Below are 27,097 nucleotides of genomic sequence, written 5' to 3'. Positions count from 1 at the left end.
AATGAGAAAAAGGTTTCGGGAATTAATCAGGGGTAAATATACCCTCCTTCTACCTTCATACAAAATATATAAAGTAAAATATTTAAAAGTTAAAAAAACATTAAATAATGTAAAAAGTAAAAAAAAAATAATCAATAGAATTTTCTTGGAGGAAGAATGATTTCAAATCCCTGTTTTTTTTGTGGCCGTGTGTGTGTGTGTTGAAAATGCATAATTAAGGGTGATTATATCATCTAGATTTAATCAATTATCTTTGTACAAAAAATAAACTAAGACGTATTATTTACCCTAGTCAATATTCCTGACTCACTTCTACGCAAATTATTTTTACGCTTTTTAAAAATGAAATAAAATAGTATTTAATCTAAAATAATAAACATTTAAATTATCATTTCAGATGTGTGCCAATGTAATAGGCAATCAAACTTAAGCAAAATAGTCAAAAAAAAGACTTGTAAAGGGCTAAAATAATCGATTTTGTCGGCAATCTCATTTATTATATGTTCAATTGAAACAGAAAATTGCTAAATCTACTTAAGGATTTTTTTGAATTATTAAATTTGGCATAGATATTCTAAAAGTATGTAATGGCACCTTTGATATAAGCTCATATCATATCAAACCTATATTCGCCCTTTAAAGTTGCTTAATATATTTTGTAAATCTTTTTAGTTATAGGTAATTTTACTGAAATGCTGTGGACATTATTATCTTTAATTACAAAAAAATACACACCATATCAGCAGAAGGAAGTAGCACTGAACTTTTGGCTTCACAGACTCCATTTGAGATTCCTTGCAGTACTACAATATGAAGGTTTTCATCACGGTGTACAGGACCAGTACGACCATATCCTAAGGCCCAGAGTCTGGAAAATAAATGCTCAGAACTGTTATTTTTTAATATTATTAATATCAAGACATTCTTTACCTTATTGATTAGATGACACAATACATAAATGTTACAATTGTAATTTTGTTTTCAAACTCACAATTTCTAAAAACAAGGGCCCTACTGACAGACAACACGCGTGTATATAGAGTAGCAGCGCTTCCCAAATTTATCCAGATTTCCACTGTGAACGTATCTCCCTAAATTTAGATAGAAAGCTGGCCGTGTCCCAGTTCTGGTCAAACGGCAGCAGTTATTCCAAATAATGCTTTCCTAGCCAGCAGAGAAGAGGGAAATGCCTCCCCCTTACCCCCTCAGCAGTCTAATCTCCCTCTTTCCTGTCCATTCCATCACCACAGCTCCTAAAACTTGTGATGAGAAACACTCCAATCTCTAACCCTTTCTCAAATGTGATAGCTGCTTTCCAATTACTTATTAAAAGGAGTGTAAAATTAAAAATTTCTCATCTGATTATCAAATCTTAACATTTTCTAAGCACATTTCACTACACTGATAAAACAAAAACGTCCTATTAACAAAAATATGTAGGAATAATGCCTTGATTTTATGGTATTTTGGGAGGGAAAAGGGAAAAAAAAGTGAAAATCTGAACGTTTTTGTTTCTTATAATGTTTGTAGGGGTATTTAACTTGTCATATATAGTTGAAACAATTTACTTACTGTTAAAGGAAGCCTGCAAGAAATAACATGCTTTAACTGCTGAAAGACTGCCACAAGAAGACCCAATACCCCAAATTTAAAGCCTTAAGCTTCAATAACAAAAAAGTTCTAGGCATTTCAAAATAGCATTTTATGTATAATGGAATTTTTGAAAGATTTCCAATGCTCATAAAAGATAAAAAAAAATATTAAATTACGTCGCCTAGACACAAAATTATAACCTTATCTTTGTCAAAAACTTATATTGCCTGTAACCGATTACATTTTTACAATAAAAACACCACATTTCATAGTCAAAATCTATAAAAAAAATTCGATTTAAATTGCATTTTTAAACGAAAATCATAGCGGAAACAAAGGGGTAAACTAATACAAGCTTAGCTGTGATTGGTTGTTAAGCTGATTCAGCCTTCTGATTGGCTACAGTACATTCGGTACAACGCAAGTAAAACTTAATTTTTTTTAATGATTTTGGCTATAAAAATGGGTATTTTTATTGTAAAAATATAATTAGTTAATGGAAACCTAAAATTATGACAAAAATAAGCTTATAATTTTGTTTCTAGGCCATGTAGTTTAATTTCAAAGTTTTCAACATGAGCATTGCAATTCTTTCAAAATTTTCATTGTACATAAAATGTCATTTTAAAATGCCTAGAACTTTTTTGTTATAGAAGCTGTAGGCTTCAAATTTGGGGTATTGGGTCTACTTGTGGCAGTCTTTCAGCAGTTAAAGCGTGGTATTTCTTGCAGGCTTCCTTTAAGAATTTATTTTATGATATAAAATTGCCAATTAGTTATTTAATAACGTAGTAATTAGGTAATAAAGTTCTATTTTAAATTTGTAATATAAAAATACCTCACTGTCTACAAAGGGTTGAATTTCAGTGGTTATTTAAAATAATAATGTCCTTTTTTATTGTGTTGGCACTGGTCGCCGGAAGGGAAAAGCAGTTTTTTGAAACAGACTCTCTGAGATTATTACAGATTCTGATATATACATATATAGACTAATGAAAAATGCAAAAAACGAAATTAAAAGCGTTCCTTCTTGGGAGAAAATGCGGGAAAAAGATTTTAGCTATTTTAAAATTCACATTGGCAAGCCTGTAAAAAAAATATACATACATTTTAAACATGTCATTGCTCAGCACCTAGAAGTGGTAGAAAAATGCTATACATACTATTGGAAACCTCATAATTTCTAGTTTTCATATTGGTATATAACGTTTTTGTACTATTATTAGTTTTTGAGCTATTTTCTGAAGTATACACAAGTTTTAAAAATGCAGTTTTTTCTTGAATTTTAAGTTTGATACTTGTTAAACAAGTCTTTTTTCAAATTATATTACTTGGCACCTAGGAGTTATAATTATCATTAGTTATATAATTATTTTATATAGGTAAAATTGTATATTTTGGGTATTTTCAATTTTAGCTTAATTAAAAATTGTCTTTGAAAGGTGTATAGTTTGTAGTAAGAACCAAGGAGGGAGGGGGGGAGTTTATACACTTATAGGAAATAAAATTCAGTATAGATTTTTGCCCTGGATGTTTTTGGGCTTGTTGTTATAGTTATTAACCTTTTTGTAAAATCTCTTCTGTGATTAAATTTATCAGTACAACTTTAAAAATTGAATTTTGGCACTTTTCTTCTAGGGGCTAGTGGGTTAAAACAGCCCCCAAAACACTAAAATCTAAGGTCTGAGCTTATTTTTTGAGATATCAAGCCATTTTTTTTAATGTAAACGTTTTTTGCATAACTGAGCTAAGAAGCAACTAACGATTTTATTTTGGCACTTTCCTTCTTGGGGTTAGTGGGGTATAAGACCCCCCAAAACACTAAAAATTTAGAGCTTGAGCTTATTTTTAGAGATAACAAGCTGATTTTTAATGTAAACTTTTTCACATAATTGAGCTAAGTAGCAACTAAAGATTTCATTTTAACACTTTCTTTCTATGGAATAGTGGGGTGAAACACCCCTCCCAATTGTAAAATTATAAGATCCAAGGTGGAAAGGAGAGTTTATACACTTATAGGCAATGAAATTCATTATAAAATTTTGCTCTGGATGTTTGGGCTTGTTGTTATAGTTATAAACCATTGTAAAATCTCTTATATGATTAAATCTACCAGTAAAACTTAGGTTTGGCACTTTCTTCTATGGACTAGTGGGGTAAAACTGCCCCCAAAACTACTAGAACTTTAAGTTCTGGGCTTATTTTAAAAAATATTGGGCTGATTTTGTTAATAAATACTTTTTTTTTCAAATCACTATAGATTTCAATTAGGCACTCTCTTTCAAGGACTAAATTATTTTTTTTTGATTATGTGAAATAAGTTTTCATTAAAATTCAACATGATATCTTTGAAAATAAGCTCAGAACTAATAATATTTGTATTTTGGGGGGTGTTTTACCCCACTAGAAGGAAAGTACCAGAATGAAATCTTTAGTGACTACTTAGTTCAATTATGTGAAAAATTTTTACATTAAAAAATTAGCTTGATATCTTTAAAAATAATCTCATTACTTACAATTTTAGTGTTTTTATCCCCAAAAACCCATAAAGAAAAGTGCCAAAATTCAATTTTTAAAGCTTTAAAGGTAGATCAAATCATATAAGAAAATATTAAAAAAGAATCATTTGATAACTATAACAACAAGTCCAAACAGTCAGGGCAAAATATGATACTGAGATATAATTTTAATGTTTAAGGGGTTGTTTTACCCCAATAGCCCAAGAAGGAAAGTGCCAAAATGAAATCTCAATTAAAAAAATCATCTTGATATCTCAAAAAATAAGCTCAAGCCTTAAATTTTAGTGTTTTGCGGGGTGTTATATCGCACTAACCCCAAGAAGGAAAGTGCCAAAATAAAATCTTTAGTGACTACTTAGCTTAATTATGTAAAAAAAGGTTTGCATTATAAAGATTGGCTTGATATCTCAAAAAATATTCTCAGACCTTAGATTTTAGTGTTTTGGGGGCTGTTTTAACCCACTAGCCCCTAGAAGAAAAGTGCCAAAATTCAATTTTTAATGTTGTACTGGTAAATTTAATCATAGAAGAGATTTTACAAAAAGGTTAATAACTATAACAACAAGCCCAAAAACATCCAGGGCAAAAATCTATACTGAATTTTATTTCCTATAAGTGTATAAACTCCCCTCCTCCCTCCTTGGTTCTTACTATAAACTATACACATTTCGGATCATGGAAAGAAAACAAACTCATTCCTAATTAGGACAGAAGTCACTGGAAATTGGTCTAAGGAAGGCTACTTATGTCCTTCATCTAACAAAATCTAACTTAAGGGAGGTGACTTATGTCCTTTGTCTGCTTATTAGGAAGGCTGCTTATGTCCTTCATGTTGCAAAACTTAGCTTTTCTGTCCTTCACATAGCAAAACCTTACTAAACATAGCTTTTCTGTCCTGCACATAGCAAATTCTTGCAACACATAGCAATTTCTTGCAAAACATAGCAAATTCTTGCAAAACATAGCAAATTCTTGCAAAACATAGCAAATTCTTGCAAAACATAGCAAATTCTTGCAAAACATAGCAAATTCTTGGAAAACTTAGCTTTTCTGTCCTTCACATAGCTAATTCTTGCAAAACATAGCAAATTCTTGCAAAACATAGCAAATTCTGGCAAAACATAGCAAATTCTTGCAAAACATAGCAAATTCTTGGAAAACTTAGCTTTTCTTTCCTTCACATAGCTAATTCTTGCAAAACATAGCAAATTCTTGGAAAACTTAGCTTTTCTGTCCTTTACATAGCAAATTCTTGCAAAACATAGCAAAATCTTACAAAACATAGCAAATTCTTGCAAAACATAGCAAATTCTGGCAAAACATAGCCAATTCTTGCAAAACATAGCAAATTCTGGCAAAACATTGCAAATTTCTGCAAAACATAGCAAATTCTTGCAAAACATAGCAAATTCTGGCAAAACATAGCAAATTCTTGCAAAACATAGCAAATTCTTGCAAAACATAGCAAATTCTGGCAAAACATAGCAAATTCTTGCAAAACATAGCATATTCTTGCAAAACATAGCAAATTCTTCGAAAACTTAGCTTTTCTGTCCTTCTCATAGCTAATTCTTGCAAAACATAGCAAATTCTTGGAAAACTTAACTTTTCTGTCCTTTACATAGCTAATTCTTGCAAAACATAGCAAATTCTTACAAAACATAGCAAATTCTTGCAAAACATAGCAAATTCTGGCAAAACATTGCAAATTCTTGGAAAACTTTTCTGTCCTTCACATAGCTAATTCTTGCAAAACATAGCAAAATCTTACAAAACATAGCAAATTCTTGCAAAACATAGCAAATTCTGGCAAAACATAGCAAATTCTTGTAAAACATAGCAAATTCTGGCAAAACATAGCAAATTCTTGCAAAACATAGTAAATTCTTGGAAAACTTAGCATTTCTGTCCTTCACATAGCAAATTCTTGCAAAACATAGCATTTCTGTCCTTTTAATTTATGAGATCTTAAGCTACAGACAGAAAAACTTTGCTTTTTTGTTTTCAATAAACCAGGATATCATAACACTAATGGAGTAACAATGTTGTTTGCAAATTACAGTTGAAGCTTTCTGTCTGCCCTTGTACTATGTGTGTTAGTGTTTATGTATTCCCTGACCTTTACCCTCTCCTTAACCGGCTATCTATCTATCAAACTTATTTCATAATCCTTTACAGTAGCCAACACATAAAATAATAGACCAAAAAGTATTTAATTTGAAACTAAAATTTTTACATATTTATTTTTGATTATTATATAAAACTATTTTTTTCTTCAAAAAAATACCTATACAATTATCAATGCTTATATAAAAGAAACTGGAGAAATTGCCCAAGGAAAAAAAATAACTAACCCTCCCAAAAGATAAAAATAAAGTTTCTTTTATAATAAAATAAAAACCATAGAGTACGGCATTTGTATTTGATAAAAAGTACACCCCTCTCTACATCAAACATCAAATGCCCCTAAAGAAGGCCTCTAGTTGTTGCGTAACTGCTAGTATCATCCTATTTATTGTTTGTTTTTTTACATCCCCATTTACATATTACAAACTTTGCATGGTTGGCAAACTCCTTTATTTTTGGTTTAAATCAGCTGATACAATGAAGTTATTATGAAGGGGATCGGTCTATTAAAATATTGATGGAAATGGCAATGCAAGCTAGAAGATTGGTGTGTTTTCTAAATGATTAATTAATAGTTTAGCCTCTATGAATAAAAGTTGGTAGAGATGGCGTATCCTCGATGGGTTAAGTTTATAGGGATAGTCAGGCATAGAAAAAAGTGTGCTTTTTCGATATGGAAAATAACGGTCAGAGAGAACTTTTTTTTTTAGTTTAGTCTAGCCTCTATACAGAATTAAAAATTTTTAGAGATGGTTTAGTCTCTGGGGATTAATTCCTTATTTCAATATAAAAAATACCTTTCAGAATTTCAGAAAAGAAGTTTAGGGACGTTTTTTTGAGTTCAAAATAAGTAAAATTCAGAAAAAAATTTGAGCTGATAGACTAAGCCAGGACATGGGTGTGAGGAGAGGGGGGGAAAGAATTACTTTCCTTTTGAATAGGCAGATGACAGAGGAGAGCGTATATAGTACATTCTTAAAATTCTGTGGATGCGAATTTCATTGGGGGGGGGGGGGTGGTTATGAAGGAGAAGATCCCAGAGACTTCTGTTCAAAACGAAGCTTTTCTATAATTAGGCCCGTTCGTTTATACGTAGAATTGTCTTATCAATTTCAAACTTTGCATGATGATTCCCATAACAGACCCTACTGATTTTAGAGCTATGCTTTTATGGATGTTGTTATCCTTGCTTAATTTTGTTTATACTTGTATATGTGTATATAAATAATTTAAATTTAGATTATTCCAGGTAGAGAGTTAACCAACTTTTGGAACTTTGATTTGTTGATTAGTTAAGTTAAGTGTTCAAACGTTTCAACCACTAATTTCGATCACAGAAGGGATAATTTTGTGCATTATCATTAGGGATGTACATCAATTTTTGGTCATTTTCTTTCCCTTTAGATCCCTAAGATTATTCAGTTCTGACATTCTTCAAGTTCAATTAAAGTTTAATTAAATTTGATTTAAAGTGTCAATGTTCCCAGCCAGAAAGTAGCATCACTATCGCGCTACTATCGCGCTACTATAGCGCACGATATCGTGTAGCAATCGAGCATGAGTTCTTACGATATCGCTAAATAGTCGTCCAATGCACATTGACGATATGTTACGATAAATGGTCAAAAAGGTACTTAGAGCTGCGCGATACACCTACAAACTCGTAAGTGATATTGTAAGTATCGCGCGCGATATCGTACCAAAATCGTAAATAAGAAGTACATTAAAAAATTTATTTAACATTGTGTAGTTTTAGGTAAGGAAATGGTTACGTAAAACAATAATATTCATAACATAAACTAATTGTACTTTCCATACAGAAAGAAAGAGAGAGAGAGAGAGAAAGAGAGGGTGTATCTCTGTGTTTCCTCTGAATTTATAAGGGTGATTTTAAATCTGTTTCCATTACAATTATAATTGTGGTGAGGAACTTAGAATTTTTTACCAAATTCATCTTATTTTAATTGCCATTTAGATATTTTTGTACACTTGCTGTGGTTTAAAATGAAAATGATTAAAAAAAATTTTTTTCAATAAAAGACCATAAACACATTTTGATATTATGTTAGACCAGTTTTTAATTTATTTTGTTTGAAAACAGAAAGATTATAATTGTCTATACAAAGTAATGTGAATACCTAGTGGCCAATTTATAAACTATATTTCTCACACAATGATTTTGAAAATGTTGGTTGTGTGTCTGTTTGTATGTGTGTGTTGACAAACATAAAATGCGAGATACATACGATAGTCATGATTTTTACTACAAATTTGAATTAATCCCTATAAAATCGTAAATTCGATTTTTGCTATAATATAGTAAATATCTCCTTACGATTTTCCTTACGACGTTTCAGAGATTAGCTTTTATGGATGTTGTCATCTTAGTTAAAAAGTTAAAAATCATCATGTTTGAAATGGACATTCTAGTAATGATTATAGGGTTGTTACGCTTTCTAAATTGTACCTAACTACTAAAGTAATCAACATACAAAGTTGGAAATCGATAGGACAATTCTAACATGCCTAAATTAACGGAAAAAACTTTCCATTCTGGACGGACGGACGACCCTAATTAAAGAATAGTTATTTCTCGCATTGTATTATAAACAGCTTTCTGCGGATATAGAATGTACAATCATAAGATTAAATCCAGTTTTTTTAGCCCAGAGGTGCCGAAGGCACCAGCTAAAAAATCTGGTTTCAACCTTATGATTGTACATTTTTATATTTGTAGAAAGCTGGATATAATACGATGCCAGACATAGTTTTTTCGTATGGATGAGAACCGGTTCCTATCCACTGGATTCGAATGAATACGAGAAAAGCTTTGCTTTTAAAAATGTGTTGCAAGTAAAAAGGCAAATTGTCTAAATAAGTTTATACAGTAAGAGATATAAGTTTTCTGGAATTGTAATGTAGGGAGTAGATTTGAAATCTGCATCAAATTTTAAGGATTTTTAATAAAATTCGTTTTTTGTATAATTATTTATCTAAAAGCGGAAATACAAATTAAGTTAATTAATTTTGGCATCCGTGATTGGTGGATTTAAAAAATCTGCGCTCTGATTGGATGTCGTACATCATTCAACCAATTAGAGCGCAGGTAGTTTAAAATCCACCTATCCTATTGGTCAAAATTAATTAACTTAAAATGTATTTCTGCTTTTAGATAAAGAATTTTACAAAAAACGAATTTTATAAGAAATCCTTAAAATTTGATGCAGATTTCAAATCTACTCTCTACATTAAAATTCCGGAAAACTTATATCTCTTATTATACAGTATATATATATATACGGCGCGGCTTTTTAAATTAAATAATACCAGGGATCTAAAGGAACTAAGAGAATGGCAAAAAAAATGATGTACATCCAAATATAAGATTAAAACTAGAGTTATAGAATTGGTTATAATATAATGCTTTATATAATTTTTCAGTATTGCTAAGAACTGGTTCTAATCCACTGGATCTTTTTAGCAGACAATATTGACATTGTTTCATAATCGGCGCAATTTATGTAATGGAGGAAGAGGGGGGAACGTTTAATTAAAACAGAGGAAAAAAATTTTAACATCAAAAAAATTCAAATCAAAATTCAATAATAAAAAATGGGGAACACTCCCTTTTGTGGCAACGCCTCTTAAGGGGCGATTCGTCGTATTTTTAAAATGGCTTTTATTGGGTTATTTTAGGTTAGGTTAGGTGATTACCCCACAGGGTTAGGAAAATGGCACCGCAGGGGCTAGAAATAACAAAAAAAACTACTGTGAAAAAAAATGAAGAATCACCTCTTCAGGAGTGTTGCCAGTTAAGGGACTATATCCAAAAAATAAATTAAAATTAAACTACTCCATAAGACCTACCAATTGGTAGTCACATGAAATAGAATTAATCTTCTTAAATATATTATATAAATTCTTTAATTCAATGATAGGACAATGGATTAAAATTAATTTTCTCCATAAGTGTTCCAGTTACATGAAATTGTGGAATAAAGATTTAGTTTTATTGGTTATTTTAAATAAACACTGAATAAGATAATATAAAAATGTACTCTTTAAACCTTATTTACTATTGTTAGGTTAGTTCTCATCTCCTGTTAGATAGAAGTTCAAACAGTACATTACTTCCTGCCCTTCTTTACTGTTATGAAATTCATAGGTGGCAAAAAAAATATATTTAAAAAATACAAAAAAAATATGTAATGAGCCTAGTAAAAAAATCAAGAGACTACATTTTTGTAGAGAATCTACATTTCTAAATTTTAAATGTTTTGCCAGAATTAGCTATGTTTTGCAAGAATTTGCTATGTTTTGTAAGAATTTGCTATGTTTTGCAAGAATTAGCTATGTGAAGGACAGAAAAGCTAAGTTTTCCAAGAATTTGCTATGTTTTGCAAGAATTAGCTATGTGTAGGACAGAAAAGATAAGTTTTCCAAGAATTTGCTATTTTTTGCAAGAATTTGCTATGTTTTGCAAGAATTTGCTATGTTTTGCCAGAATTTGCTATGTTTTGCAAGAATTTGCTATGTTTTGTAAGAATTTGCTATGTTTTGCAAGAATTAGCTATGTGAAGGACAGAAAAGCTAAGTTTTCCAAGAATTTGCTATGTTTTGCAAGAATTTGGCATGTTTTGCAAGAATTTGCTATGTGAAGGACAGAAATGCTATGTTTTGCAAGAATTTGGTATGTTTTGCAAGAATTTGCTATGTAAAGGACAGAAATGCTATGTTTTGCAAGAATTTGCTATGTTTTGCAAGAATTTGGTATGTTTTGCAAGAATTAGCTATGTGAAGGACAGAAATGCTATGTTTTTCAAGAATTTGCTAAGTTTTGCAAGAATTTGCTATGTTTTGCAAGAATTTGCTATGTTTTGCAAGAATTTGCTATGTTTTGCAAGAATTTGCTATGTTTTGCAAGAATTTGCTATGTGAAGGACATAAATGCTATATTTTGCAAGAATTTGCTAAGTTTTGCAAGAATTTGCTATGTTTTGCAAGAATTTGCTATGTGAAGGACAGATAAACTATTTTATGCAAGATTTTGCTATGTGAAGGACCAAAAAGCTAGGTTTTGTGTGGTGAAGGAATGCTACTTATGTCCTTCATCTTCTAAAATTTTTGTTAAGGGAGACAAGTTATGCCCTTCAAATTCTCACATAAGGGAAGCTATTTATGTCCTTCCTAGGAAGGTGACTTCTGTCCTAATTAAGGAATGACTTTGTTTTCTTTCCATGATCCCACATTTCAAAGACAATTTTTAATTAAGCTAAAATTGAAAGTACCCAAAATATACAATTTTATCTATATAAAATAATTATATAACTAATGATAAATATAACTCCTAGGTGCCAAGTAATATAATTTGAAAAAGATCTGTGTAACAAGTATCAAACTTAAAATTCAAGAAAAAACTGCATTTTTAAAACTTGTGTATACTTCAGAGGATAGCTCAAAAAACTAATAATAGTACAAAAACGAAATATACCAATATAAAAACTAGAAGTTATGAGCTTTCCAATAGTATGTATAGCATTTTTCTACCACTTCTAGGTGCTGAGCAATGACATGTTTAAAATGTATGTATATTTTTTTTACAGGCTGACCAATGTGAATTTTAGGTTAAAAATAGCTAAAATCTTTTTCCCGCATTTTCTCTCAAGAAGGAAAGCTTTTGATTTTGTTTTTTGCATTTTTTATTAGTCTATATATGTATATATCAGAATCTGTAATAATCTCAGAGAGCCTGTTTCAAAAAACTGCTTTTCCCTTCCGGCGACCAGTCCTCTTAGGAGAATTAGTTTACAATTTTATCAGACTGTTTATAAAGAACTATTGCACCTTTATTATTTACAAATTTGTAATTAAAAGGTGGGCGAGAGATGGTCCAACTAAAGTTACTTGGATACTAATAAAAAAACCTGTTTCTAGCTTTGTTATTGTATATGGTTTTTAATAAAAATAATATTGCTTATTTTATCAATTTCTAAGTAACTATACATTTGTTTAAAGCAAGGATTATGTAAAAAGTCAGCTTAACCGTTAGGAAAAATAGAGAAATATTTCAAAAAGTTTAGTTTTAGCTATAGAAGACAATTGCACATTTATATAGTTTGGAAATTTTTTCACCAATCTTGAACATAATAAAAATTGGTGGAAAAAGCTGTTTTTTAAGGAAACGAGAGACAGTTTTGCCCTATCTTTTAGATTATATGAATGAGATGGTGTTAAGGTTTGATGATCTGATGAGAAATTTTCTCGTTTACAGTCCCTTTAATAACTTGCCTGTATAATAGTGTGTATATAAACTCTGTTTTTAAACATGTACATTCAGTAATAAAGATATAGTTCTGAAATCAACATCTCACAGTCTTGTTATTTGTAGGATTACCGCTGGTCGTTTTCTGGCGGTGTACTACATTGATATAAGTTTCTTACTGTAATCTTTTCTTAGAAACATGCTAGGCAAAATTAAACTATTTTTGAAGTATTTTTGAAAGAAAAGATTTAAAATAAAAGTTTATGTAACCAAATTATTTATGTTGAATTAACAAATTTTATCTGTTTTATTTCATTTTAAAAAATCTAAATTAAAGGTTATATGTTTCTTTTTTCCGTTGGAACAAACCTCTTGAAAAACAGGCAGTGAGAATTCTATACCGTAGATAAATGAGAAAATTAAACCATAAAAAAACATATTTTATTTAACAAATTATAGCATCTAATATACTTCAATTGGAATAGTTATTTCTTTCATCGTATTATAAACCGCTTTCCGCGGATATAGAATGTACAATTATAAGATTAAAACTAGTTTTTTTAGCCCCGAGTTGCCGAAGGCACGGGCTAAAAAAACTAGTTTTAATCTTATGATAGTACATTTCTATATTCGTAAAAGCTGGATATAATACGATGATAGACATAGTTTTTTCGTATAGATGAGAACCGGTTCCTATCCAACGGATTCGAATGAATACGAGAAAGAATATTATTAGAAGTGTAATATTAATACTAACATCTAACATCTTACTGCAGAGTTAAAAATAAAAATAATAACCCATATAAATTTTTATAAGAATTTTAAATTTTGATTTAAGTTTTAGTTTGTAGAGCATTTTTCTTCATGATTAAAACATAATGATAACTCTTTTGATTGTATTTATAAAAATTCATGAAATCTATGAATTAACGTATGTGTCTCAACAAGGAAGCTGCTTTTGTGTCTTTTGTGTTGTGCACTATCCTGAAAAGTCCTTTAGTCATTAATCCTTACACCAATACAACGACAACGACATTTCCTTGAGTGTGGCATTCCTAGTGAGATGCGCTTTGGCTCTGATTAGTGCGTGTTTTTCTGTTGTTTATAGAATGTGCGAGACATAAGATGTATGTCAATTGTTGTTGAAACGGCATTTGCATAAAGAATCTATTCTAGAAACTGTCCTGCTTGCAGGGATAGCAACCAGGTAATGATTCATGTCATGCATGATGTGAATAAGGCCTTAATTTCAAAATGTTTTAATTTAAAAGAAAAAAGCAAATCTCTTTCCTTTGTTTTGTTGATAAAAAAGACCAAACGTACCTATGTAACGTATTAATAATTTGTATTACACTTGAATATCCTTTTTGTATTTGTCGAAGCTGTTTATGATTTTATAACATTTAACCTATTTCAGTTATTGTATTTGTTTGTATTGCTTTACTAATAAATTTTTTATATTATTTCAGTTCAACAGTTTTCATCTTTAAATAAAGAATTCAGAAACTACTGTCGGACGGTATTAGGATGTGTGTTCTGTAGCCAGTTACAAAAAGATCTCGATTTTGAATATGTCGAATCAATGCAAACTGGACTCTGGCTTGTGTAAAGCCGAATAAAGACTTCAGCAAACCTGAACTAACACAGTGAATGAGAACATAATGTCAAAACGAGACCGTATTAAACTTATTGAACTTTGTGACAAAGGATGTTCATTGATTACCGATTTCAGTGAAGTGCTCCACGAAGCTAAATTAGTTCTCATGAAGCATGGTAAGCTTGACGCCACTCCAAACATTTTGGTGAATGATCTATCAAAGTTTCACCTGGAAGACATAACAAGTGAAATTAAAGTGTCAAACTTGCACATCATAAGTGACGGAAGTTAGAGAAAGTTTAAAAACGATTGCTCTAAGATCAACATTGTGTTTAATGCCACTATGCAGGTTTACCAAGCCATCCTGAAGTGGTTGGAATGTAGCGGTTGTCGTGGTGGGAAGCACCATGCCATCAGGATGCAAATGGACCAATATTGTTTGTTGTCAAGTGTAATTGATTGGTCTTCTTTTACACTCTTAGAGGAAATTGAGTTGAGTGTTGACAAGCTGGGGGTAAAACTGACAATGCTTTCAGATCTCAAAACCTCTGTTCTGATAGCTTGTTCTGTTGCGCCGTAAGAGCAGCTAATTCCCCAGCAACCGTCCAACTTTTTACCTGAAGTAAACGAAGGCATTCTCCCCTTATTTGACTTTATAGGAGCCTTAATGCAGGTTCCTATAAAGTTATTGTCATGGTATTGAACAGTAGTTCCAAGTATCGGTTGTGCAGAGGGCATGGAAAGAATCAACCCTCAAGATGTTGCCAAGATTTTCGGTCATGACCCTAAAGATTTTGATTTTGTTTCTGGACCCGTGGAGCTTTTTCTGGGGCATATCAAACCCAGTATATTTTCCTGTTGTCGACGCCTTAGTTGGAGAAAGTAGATTGTACCGGACTATGTTTGGCAGTGGCTGTGTGTGGTATCCAGCATGGAAGGCAGGGTTCAGGGATTTTTTAAGCTCCAAGTTGCTGGGGATCCGGCCCCCTCCATTGTGCGCTGGCTGCAAAGGATATCAAAACTGCGCTGCTCTGGCGGCTGGTAAATCTGTCCACAATCAAAAGAAGCAAGAAGCAATGGAACGCCACCTTTCCTTGCATCTAAAGGCTAAACGTTGGATTGCTAGTTATCCCTTTTAGAAAAGTCCGTATACGCTGCCTGATAACAGTGAACAGGCTCGTAAAATTGTGAGCAAGATTGCAAGAAGAAATTGAAGAATGGTGAGTTCCAGATGTTTGTGGATATGCTTAAAGAGGCATCTGCCCGCGATGCTTTTAAAATTGCCACAGAAGAGGAAAGGAATTATCCAGGAACTAAATATTTTAGTAGCCTGGTATCAGCTTATAAAGAAGACAGTAGAAGTAATCTGCTAAGGATCTGTGCCAATGCTACATTGGCTTGCAAAGGAACGTCACTGAATTATATATTGATGGATGGGCCAGAGCCTAAGTACACTTTGTTCCAAAATGTGATCAGGTTTTGCAGCTACCGTGTCAGAGCTTGTGCTGACATCGCCAAGTTCTACAACTCTACTAGATTAAACGTACCTATGTAATGTATTAATAATTTGTATTACACTTGAATATCCTTTTTGTATTTGTTGAAGCTGTTTATGATTTTATCACATTTAACCTATTTCGATTATTGCATTTGTTTGTATTGCTTTATCTAATGTATTTTTATAGCATTTCAGTTTAACAGTTTTCATCTTTAAATAAAGAATTTGGAAACTACTGGGTTGTCCGTTGGTTAGTATTAGGATGTGTGTTCTGTAGCCAGTTATAAAAAGATCTCGATTTCGGATTTGCCAAAACAGTATAAATATAGAATTATTCAGTATTAACCAATAACAAAGCTAGAGTGTTTTCACGAAGTGACTTATTTACAATATAACTAAATAATCTAATTTAATTAAAATGAAAAGAATAAAAACTATGTACATTAAAGTTATACACTTTATAAAAATATTTAAAAAATATGCCTTAATAATTTTATTTTATATTATATTTATATATGTAATTAAAATAATTTTTTGTCCTGATTTAATAAGGACCTAATTTTATCATATATTGGAGTACAATGTTTATGAAGCAATGCACTATTAAAGATGAGAATTTTACCCAAAAAGAAAAGACACAAAAATATTTGATCAAATGGAACCAATTAATAAAGAAATTTAAATTTAAAATCTTAATAAAAATCAATGTGTTTTATTATTCTAATTAATAACTCTTTAGTATGATTCTACAGGTGTCAGAGTATAGTTTTGATTCCCGTTTCAAAAATACTTGAAACAGAGTGAATGCATTTTTAACAGGAGATATTAGGCCTGTAAAAATTAAATTTTTGAAAGGAATATTTATTCCTTTTAAACTGTTTTTAACCTATTTTTAAAACGTATATAAAAAATATACTATGACACCAGTAGAAAGAGACTGCAGAGCCTAAATTTGAATTAAGTCCCCAATAAACTTTTTTGGGGGGATTTAAATGTTAATTTTTACTGTTGCCGTGATCATTTTGACCGAAGCAAAAGGTCTTATTTTTATTTCGGTAAAATTCGTAGCTTTTAGAGTGTTTTGCTTCATAAATATTGTATTCTGGTATAGAGTAAAATTAGGCCTGATTTTACTATAAAAATTCACTAAAAAGTTAATTCTTTATAATATATCAATGAATTAACATTTACATGTTTGTGTTCTCTCACTTATTTTAAAAACATAAAAAATGGCTGTAAAGGGTTAAATGACAACAAATGTTTAAGCAATACAACAAATTTATTTTTGTCACATATACAAATGTGTAATAAAATAAGATTATTCAAACTTATCTTTTAAGATAATTTTAAAAAGTATGTATCTTTTATGTGTATGGTTTTCATTCTTTTCATTTTAATTAAATAAAAAATATTTAACTACATTGGAAATACGTCACTTTGTGAAAACACTCTTTTTTTGAATTGTAAAGAATTATATAAAACAAGACTTCTTATTGGTTAGATTTCAGAATTATTTGTTTTATTGTAAATGTTAGATTTTTTAATGAAATTAATTGTTTTGGAAAAAAAAATTATTTCCAATGAACAGATTAATGTTTTTTTTATTGTATCAATATAAAGTGAATTATATAAAAATGTTCTGTAAGCCACAATATTACCCGAAGTAAAAAAAGAGCTTTTGCTTCGGTCAAAATGATTAGAGCAACACTAAAAATTAATTTTTAAATCCCTCAAAAAAAGTTTATTGGGGACTTAATTCAAATTTGGGCTATGCAAACTGATTCTATACGTGTCCTAGTATATTTTTGACCCCCCATTCAAAAATAGGTTAAAAACAGTTTAAAGGAAGCCTGCAGGAAATACACGGCTCTAACTGCAGAAAGACAGCCACAAGTAGACCTAATACCCAAAATTTGAAAACTCCAGCTTGATAACAAAAAAAGTTAAATGGGTCTTAAAAAGACATTTTAGTGAGTTGAAAATCTTCAAATTTTCCAGCCCTCAGAAATTTTAATATTAAAATACACCAGCTCAATTTGGTCAATAAGTGAGAATACCAGTAACTGATTTCTTTTTAAAAATAATTAGTAAAGATCTTAAATAGATTTAGTTTAATTTCTGTGTTTAAACTTAAAATCCTGGCGGCAAAAAAAGGAAACTAATACATATATAAGATGGATTTAAAGGATTTTGACTGTGTAAAAGGGTATTTTTGTTGTAAAAGTATTATCAGTTACTGGCATCCTAACTTTAGCCCAATATATGATTACAATATATTTATATCTATTATTGAAATTTTTGAAGATTTTAAACTCCCTAAAATATTAGTTTAAGATAAACCCTGAACAAACATATTATGCGAATCTGAATTTTCAAAATAGCAGCTTTATTATTCATTTAGGATGATTTTACAATAAATATGAATCTAGATGCCTCCTTTGGTTACAAAATTCCACTGTTATTTTTTTATTAATCAGCACCAATAAAGCACAAGCTCTCAAAAACAGCATTTGGGGGAAATACTGGTGAACAAACATAATATGCAAATCCAAAACAAAGCAATAAAAAAAAAGGTTTTTGGGCACTTTTCTCTTCTTTTAAAGATTGATTCTGATAAATTAATAATTTTTTAAGGGATTTATGCATTAATTATTATGAAATATAGTGTAAAGTAGAAATTCATGATTTTTCTAAATAAGAGATGTTTGAGAAAAATAAATTTGATCCCTATCACTTTAGAGGACAGCTGCTGACCCCCAGTCTTATGGATGAGTCTAAATACATGTTAAAGATAAAAATTACCCAGATAGTTTTACAAAAATGTTTTTTGGTGTGTTGAAAAAATCTATTTGAAACCTTGATTTTGAGGATGATGACCTTTCAGATGCTCCTATTGGTGGTGATGGTGAGCCTAATGTTATCAAATTGCATGTCCATGATGACAACTTATATATTAAACTATGATCCAATTGATGTAGTCATAGCAGCCTCCAGCCCAGCATTATTAAAAAAGAAAAGAATTGCAATTTTATTTACTTCAATTCATAAGGTGAATACTGTAGTTTATAGAAGATGGTTATATTTCTTGTCTGAAGGCTCCATTGGAGGCTGCTATGACTACAAAACACGGTACATAGGTTAATAGACAAGTTGTCATCATGGACATGCACTTTGATAACATTTGGCTCACCATCACCACCAACAGGAGCATCTGAAAGGACATTATACTCAAAATCAAGATTTTAAAATGAATTTTTTTAACACATAAAAAAAACATTTTTGTATACTTTTTAGGGTAATTTTTATCTTTATCATGTATTTAGGTTCATCCATAAGACTGGGGGTCAGCAGCTGTCCTCTAAAGTGATAGGGATCAAATTTATTTTTTTCAAACATATCTTATTTAGAAAAATCATGAATTTCTACTTTACACTATATTTCATAATAATTAATGCATAAATCCCTTTAAAAAATTATTAAGTTATCAGAATCAATCTTTAAAAGAAGAGAAAAGTGCCCAAAAACCTTTTTTTTATTGCTTTGTTTTGGATTTGCATATTATGTTTGTTCACCAGTATTTCCCCCAAATGCTGTTTTTGAGATCTTGTGCTTTATTGGTGCTGATTAATAAAAAAATAACAGTGGAATTTTGTAACCAAAGGAGGCATCTACATTTCATATTTATTGTAAAATCATCCTAAATGAATAATAAAGCTGCTATTTTGAAAATTCAGATTCGCATCATATGTTTGTTCGGGGTTTACATATACCTTTTTTGGGAGTGGGGACAAAACACCTAATTTAAAAATACCTAATTTAAAAATGCCTAATTTTATGAATGTCTAATGTCACAAAACACCTAATTTATAAATACCTAATTTAAAAATGTCTAATTTAAAAATACCTAATTTTAAAAAATGCCTATTTGACAAAACACCTAATTTTAAAAATGCCTAATTTTATTGACACCTAACTATAAACAAAAGTTTAAAAATAACTAATTTTGAAATACCTAATTTAAAAAAACCTAATTTTAAGTATATCTTAAAACTGTGCAGAGGGGAATTCAATTAAGTCTTTGGGGGGGGGGGGTGAGGGTTTATGACCCCCCCCCCCCTCCAGAATTTTAAAGGTTGAAGGACAAGGAAACAAATGAATTTAAATCTTTATTGGTTTCTTCCCTAACCTAAGTAGCTGTAGCGTCACTTTTTTTTTCTTAGGGGGTAATAGTTGATCATCCCCCATTCTAGTTTGATAAAGAAAGATTGAAGAAATATTAAAAAACGGAGGGGGGGGGATTTTTTCAAAGAGCGATTTCTCATTGGAAGGTGTTGGTAACCTCCCCAAAACCTTCCCAACCTTATATAAACCATCCCAAGACACATGGGAAGCTTCATTGTAAAGATGAACCATATTGGTTAATCGACTAGCAAGATCCTTCAGCAATAACAATCAGACAATTGGATTAATGTTATCAAAATTTTAGGTATTTTAGTGAAAATATTTAAAATTTTAGAATTAGGCATTTCTAAATTAGGCGTTTAGTTAGTTTAAAATAAGGTATTTTTAGTTAGGCATTTTTAGTTAGGCGTTTTTAAATTAGGCATTTATAAATTAGGTGTTTTTAAATTAGGTGTTTCGTAGGTGTTTTTAACATTAGGTATTTTTAAACTTAGGTGTTTTTAGTTAGGCATTTTTAGTTAGGCATTTTTAAATTAGGTGTTTTGTCCCCACTCCCCTTTTTTGTTAAATTTTCAAATTTTGAGTTTGTGGCAGACTGTAATATGTTATGGCGGTGTATTTTCTGCAAGCTTCCTTTCAGTAATAATCTAAAATCTGTATATTCTAATTAGTAAATGGAACCCTTTAAATTCCTTTTTTCCCTTATATGCTGTAGCAGCTTGTTATCATCCCTTCCCATTGCTATTTCTGCTATTGGATGAACATTCTGATCAATACCTCGGGACCATAATAGCAACCTAAATTGATGAAAATTTCTCCCCTGACATAATATCCAAATAATAATAAATCCAATTTTATACCTATTAATATTTAGAATGTAATTTATTTCATTATTTTTTCTCCAATAAATCTATCCTTTTCTAACAAATACTCCTTGTCTGTATTCCTATCTATTCATTACTATTGTGTTGTGGATGTTAACATCCTTGTTTTTAGACAGACTGTAAATGTAATATGAATATTGAAATTTAGAATGTTTTTTCATCGCCCTAAGTTTTTTTTTAACATTCCGAGCATTTCTTACTTAACTTTTTCCAAACCAACTCCTAAAAAATATCAAAATTAAACATTTATATGGACTTCCAAAGAAAATTATTAAAAACTATTAAGTCAAAAAATCTAAGAAAAGAAAATTCTTAGAACATCATGATTAAAGTTTATTTTTCTTATTCTTGACAAGTGTGAATCTGTCTTACACAGACTGAAAATAAAATGTCCAACAAATCGTAGTTCAGACAACTACTTGCCATACTGATATAATTCTAATACTTTGACAAGGCATTTCTAGGTCTTGTTTGATCAAAATCATCACAATTTTTGCTCCCACTCCAATTGTGATACTATTGTGTTAGATATATGAGAAATGCAAAAGTTGAGACAAACCAATTTAATAAAGTTTTTAAATGGCAAAAATTCTGAAAAAACATTTTTTCAACAGTTTGATCGGTGTATATATATTACATGCTTCCTTTAAACTGTTTTTAACCTATTTTTGAAAGGTATATCAAAAATATACTCTGACACCAGTAGAATCATAGTGCAAATCCAAAAAATGAGAACAATTGCCCACATTGATTTTATTAGGATTTTAAAGTTTATTTTTTACTATGGATTAAATAAATTTTACTGAATCGTGATGTTTCTTTCCTTTGTAAGTAAAATACTTAGCTTTTAGAGTGTCTTGCTTCATAAATATTGTATGCTAGTATACAGTATAGTTAGGTCTTTTGATTTTATCTATCAAAACTAATTTAAAATTAATTCTTTACAATATATCAATGAATTAATATAAAAATGTTTCATGTCTATTATACATTAAAAACACATAAAAGTCGGCTGTAGAGGACTAAATTTGTAAAATAATAATAAATGTTTATGCAATACAACAAATTTATCTTTATCACATTTACAAATATGATATAAAATAAGATTATTCAAACTTATTTTTTAAAATATTATTAAAAAGTATGTATCTTTAATGTGTATAGTTTTCATTCTTTTCATTTTGATTCAATAAAAGTTATTCTATTGTATTGGAAATAAGTCACTTTGTGAAAACACTATATTTAAAATTTAAAGATTTCTAGCTTTGTCATTGGTTAATGCTGAATCCTCATAGTTTTTATGTTAATTCAAAGATATATCCTACATCTTTCACTTTTAATGAATAATTATAAATATAAAATCAAAAGAGCTATTTTTTTACTAACATTATCTTTTTATCATATTATGAAGAAAAATGCTTTGTATGCAAGAATTTTACCCAAAAAGAAAGACAGTTCACGATTCAGTAAAATTTACTTAATCCACAATAAAAACTAAACTTTGAAATCCTAATAAAAATCGATGTGGGCTCTTATTCTCATTTTTAGCTCTGCAGTTCGATTCTACAGGTGTCAGAGTATATTTTTGATATACCTTTCAAAATAGGTTAAAAACAGTTTAAGGGTGATTTTTTTATTTTATTTGATTCAAACTCGATTTCTGTATTATAATACAAATAATTAAATATAAAAAAGGTCTTAAATTTTTCATGCAACACTTGTTGTAAAAATGTAATATCTAAGTTTTTATGTCTTAAGTTTAAAGAAACTTTTTGAGGAAACTGCTCATAGGTTGCAGGCTGGTCTTAGGCTATATTTTTAGAATTAAGACTTAGGATGGTTTTAGGCTATTTTCTTCTACTCTTCGTAACCCTTTAAATAAAAAGCACAAAGTAATAAGTATTGCTTCAATCATGATGATCTAATTATCTTTTTAGCTTAAAATTAAAGTTTTTCTGTCATAAATATAAAAAAATACCATAATAATCATTTTTTTTTCGTGGAAGAAGACACGCAGGTATAACTCCATTCTATAATAATAAACTGATAAAATGATTTATTTATTTTTGCCTATTTAAAAAAGTAAATTTCTTGTTTATTTCAAAATTTTCATTTCTAAAGCTAAGAAATATAACACCCATATAAATTCAAAATTAAAATTAGCTATTGATTAATTAGTATTGAAGTTACTCTGTAAGAGTTTTTGTCTGAATGTATTTTGTTCTTTATTGCTAGAATAGCCTGATTTTTATTAAAAAGGCGAATAATTCTATTGCATTATTATTTTTTATCTCTAAACTGTAGCATTTGCGGCTACGCCCCCTACAGGCCTTTAGTGGCACTTAAAATGTTTGTTATTTATTTCAAATATATAACTTGAGGAATAATTTCTATGTTGCGTTCAAGTCTCTACGCGAAAATTTTTGTTGTTGATTTTTTTGTGATTTCACATGGCAGGGTGGTGGTACCCTCCCCCATAATAGTTATAAACCTCACAGGACCTATGAGAAGCTAACCTGTTAAGGAGAACCCGATCGGTTCAGCAGTTAGCAAGAACCTTTGGTACAAACATACAAACACACAGACAAATAGACATCCTGTTACTTTATAATAAGAATTGTTTCTGCTGAATTAAAGTCCTATTACAGAACGTAGTAAAAGTGTCTGACTCTGCTTATGACGTAAAAAAAATTAGCCAATGAGAGGCCTCTTTTTTTACGTCATAATCAGAGTCAGACACTTTTACTAGGTTCCCTACTACAACCCACCTGTAGTATACATACCTTGGAGTGTGTTCATTGTGATGTTAATGTATCCTACTCTATGATATATCTTCTTATATCTTTATATTTTAAGACTTATGGTATATTTATAATTGGTGCCCCCCAACTTCCTGTTGATCCTAAACTCTGGTAAAACTACCTTGACACAACCTGTATTTATATATCTCCTACCCTTAAAAACTTAAATAAAGATATATTTTTATCTCTTGAAACCCTACAGTTTCTGTGATGTTAAGATTGTCGCAAAAATAGGTAATATATACTACGCTGATAATAACAAACATAACAACAATAATAGGAGGGGATTGGACGTCTTGGGGAGAAGCCCCTAGATACTAGGGACGAAGCTGCTAATATGATTATAATGTAATATTGTTTAAATGCAGGATATTATCTAATGACAAACATACACTTTTAGGCCTTGATTTTAGAAATGCAAATCCTATGATCTCAGTAACTGCTAAATCAATTGACCCCTACTCTTCAGGGAATGTAGCTAATGGTCCTGGTTTATGGTATTTTTTTGAGGAAAGGGACACCCCAAACTCTCGATAAAAAAGAGAAAAAGCCCATTTACATTTTGTTAATAAACCAAAGAAAAAAGGAGGTTGGGGACAACACCTGGGCGAAGCCCTCAAAGGAGAAATTACCAGGGACCTAAAGGGATAAGACCATGAGCTTTATGTTGGTCCTTTCAAGTCATTATTTCTCATTCCTTATACAAAGTAAGACAAGTAAAGCAAAGACAACCTGTAATGTTGTTTGTGTAGCCATTTTGAATGCACAAGTGTGCACTCTTTTGTTATGATGCCACTTTTTCTATGACCCCTGCATGAAGTATATTTTATTGTTACTAGAATAAAGTTTTATGAAAGCATATACAATTAGCATTAGTGAACCAGGACACTAAGGTGCTTTGACTTTTTTGTCAGAACCTTAATTAGGATATAGTGCATTTCAATCCCTAGGTTAGGTAACTTTATTTCACTTTCAATAAAATCTAAAATACAGCCGTTTTTGAGAAAATTAGATTTAAAAATTTCAAGTTCAAATTTCACCCACTAGAAGTTACCGCATAATCATGACAAGAAAAGCAAAGATTATTTATTTAAAATTTTGAACAACTTTGCTTTTATAAAGTTCTTCATAAAACCACTCCTGAAGTTATTTAATATTGTTATAATCCAGATGTTAACTTTTTATGTATATAATTAAGACAAATAAAGAATCAAATAATAATAATAACTCCTGTTAGTTGATTCATGGCCATTTTTATCAGTTGCTTTGTTAAGGTCACAGAAATTCAGCCTTTGATAAATCATATATAGAGAGGTTTTATGACAGACTTTATAAAAGCAAAGTTGTTCAAAATTTTAAATAAATTGAACTTGAAATTTTCAAATCTAATTTTCTCAAAAACGGCTGCATTTTAGATTTTATTGAAAGTGAAATAAAGTTACCTAACCTAGGGTAATGAAATGCACTATGTCACAATTTAGGTTCTGACACAAAAGTCAAAGCACCTTCATACGCACTGTGCAGGGGCTTTTAAACCAGAAAACTCTTTAGGTACATTTGAACCCTTTCTTAATGAATTGTGTGGATTATAAGGCTACATTGAGTATTTTTTATGACGGTATTTTAAACCAAATAATAAAGAATTAAAGATATTGTGAATGTAAAACTTTTTCTCCTCTGCTTATCAAATCTTAATATTTCTAAGGACCTTTTACTATACTGATCAACCAAAAACGTTCTATTAGCAAAAATATCGATTATTTATGCCTTTATTTTGTGGCATTTTGGGAGGAAAAAATAGAAAAACAAGGAAAATCTGAACGTTTTGTTAATCATAGTGTTTCTAGGGATATTTAACTTGTCATATATAGTTAAAACAATTTACTAACTGTCAATTCAGGGGCGTCCAAGCTTTTTATTTTGGGGGGGGGTAAAATTTGTTAGGGGTGGGGTAATTCGTTTTTGGGGGGGGTAAAATGCCATGCGAAGCGTGCCGCAAATTTATTTTACCCCCCCCCCGGGGGTAAAATTTGCTTGAGGGGGGTAATTACCCCCCCTGAAATCTGTTGGCAGGGGTAAATTTGTTAGGGGTGGGGTAATTCGTTTTTGGGGGGGGTAAAATGCCATGCGAAGCGTGCCGCAAATTTATTTTACCCCCCCCCCGGGGGTAAAATTTGCTTGAGGGGGGTAATTACCCCCCCTGAAATCTGTTGGCAGGGGTAAATTTAGTTTACCCCCCCCCCCCCAAAATTTACCCCTGGGGTAAAAATTTTGGGGGGGGTAATTGAAATTTTATTATATATATAGTATTAAAAATGCGCGCGAAGCGCACAAAAATTTTTTTTATTACAGATTTTTTTATTTTGGGGGGGGTATTTACCCCCTCCTAAATGGTTGGGGGTGCCTACGGCACCCCCAAGGTAGGGGTAAATTTTAAATGGGGGGGGGGTAATCGCCCCATTACCCCCCCCCCCTTGGACGTCTATGTGTCAATGATTAATTTTATGACATAAAATTGCCAATTTATGTTTTAATAACATAGTAATTAAGAAATAAAGATCTATTTTAAATTCATGTTGTTGACAACAAAGTACCTCACTGTCTACAAAGGGTTGAATCTCATAGGTTATTTCAAATGATAATATCCTTTTTTATTGTGTTGGAAAATAACCTTTATTATTTTTAAAGAAGGTGTATTAACTTTTTTGCTTTTTATTTAAGATAGCTAGCCGGTGCTTTTAGTAAGTAGTAGATGTATATTTTTTCATAGAATTCAGATATGCAATCGGTTTTTTTGTAGACCTCTTATTTTTGAAGTAATTTAATTTTTTTTAAAAAATAATTAAGTCGGAATTAAGGTACTAAAACGCAACAAAATAAAAGAAGAAAATTGCCAGTATGAACAAAAATAGTAAGATCTTTAATTTGACACCTTACTTTTAAAATTCTGTTGAGTAATTATTGAAAAAAATCTATTTTTTTAACCTCGGTTTAATAAAAACTTTAAACCTTAATATTTTCTCAAACAGACATAAAAACATGGGTTCATATATACCTTTAGAATCAGAAAAATATTACGAATTCATTCTAAGCAAAATTGAAAAAAAGTAAAAATTTAAAAAAATAAAAATGGCCTAAAATATTATATTTTTACAGCCAACACTTAATTGTAACTATTAAACTAGCCAATCAAAAATCTCTAAAATTGACGAATCAAGAAGCTTCACCTCAAAACTTAACCAATAGAATTAACAAAAAAAAAGGATAATGTTCAAACAATATATACAATAGATACTACAATAAAAATAGTGATACTTACATAACATGTAAAGAATGAAAAATTATGAACAAGTATGCTTCAGTCTGTTTATAAACTTCAAAACAATACAGTTAAAAATGCATTATTGTTTCTTGTGTTTAAAAAATATCTGTTACAGTGTATGTACATTTGTTTAGGTTTTGTTCAGGTTTTGTTCAAGTCAACCCTTTAAAGCCAAAAATTATGATTCTTAAAATAAACTTATTTTTTTTATTATAGTTTTATAAAACTTTTTCAATTTTGCTTAGAATACATTCGTAATATTTTTCTGATTCTAAAGGTATATATGAACCCATATTTTTTATGTCTGTTTGA

At 30.3% G+C, this 27,097-nt stretch overlaps 1 protein-coding gene across 1 annotated transcript in view; it reads right to left on the bottom strand.

Moving 5' to 3' along the window:
- LOC145304038 (serine protease 3-like) overlaps positions 1–27,097 on the bottom strand; it is a 153,410-nt gene that overhangs the window by 43,775 nt on the left and 82,538 nt on the right. The window contains exons 11-13 of the mRNA XM_080145798.1: positions 22,641–22,692; positions 20,863–20,884; positions 736–868 (exon numbers count right to left, since the gene is read on the bottom strand). Of these exons, the coding sequence (XP_080001924.1) occupies positions 736–868; positions 20,863–20,884; positions 22,641–22,692 (207 nt within the window). The remainder of the gene's footprint in view (positions 1–735; positions 869–20,862; positions 20,885–22,640; positions 22,693–27,097) is intronic.

The sequence above is a fragment of the Acartia tonsa genome, chromosome 13 (assembly GCF_053477335.1).
Source record: "Acartia tonsa isolate MP-2025a chromosome 13, ASM5347733v1, whole genome shotgun sequence".
Classification (NCBI taxonomy): Eukaryota; Metazoa; Arthropoda; class Copepoda; order Calanoida; family Acartiidae; genus Acartia; species Acartia tonsa.
This window is presented reverse-complemented; position numbering and strand designations above follow the sequence as displayed.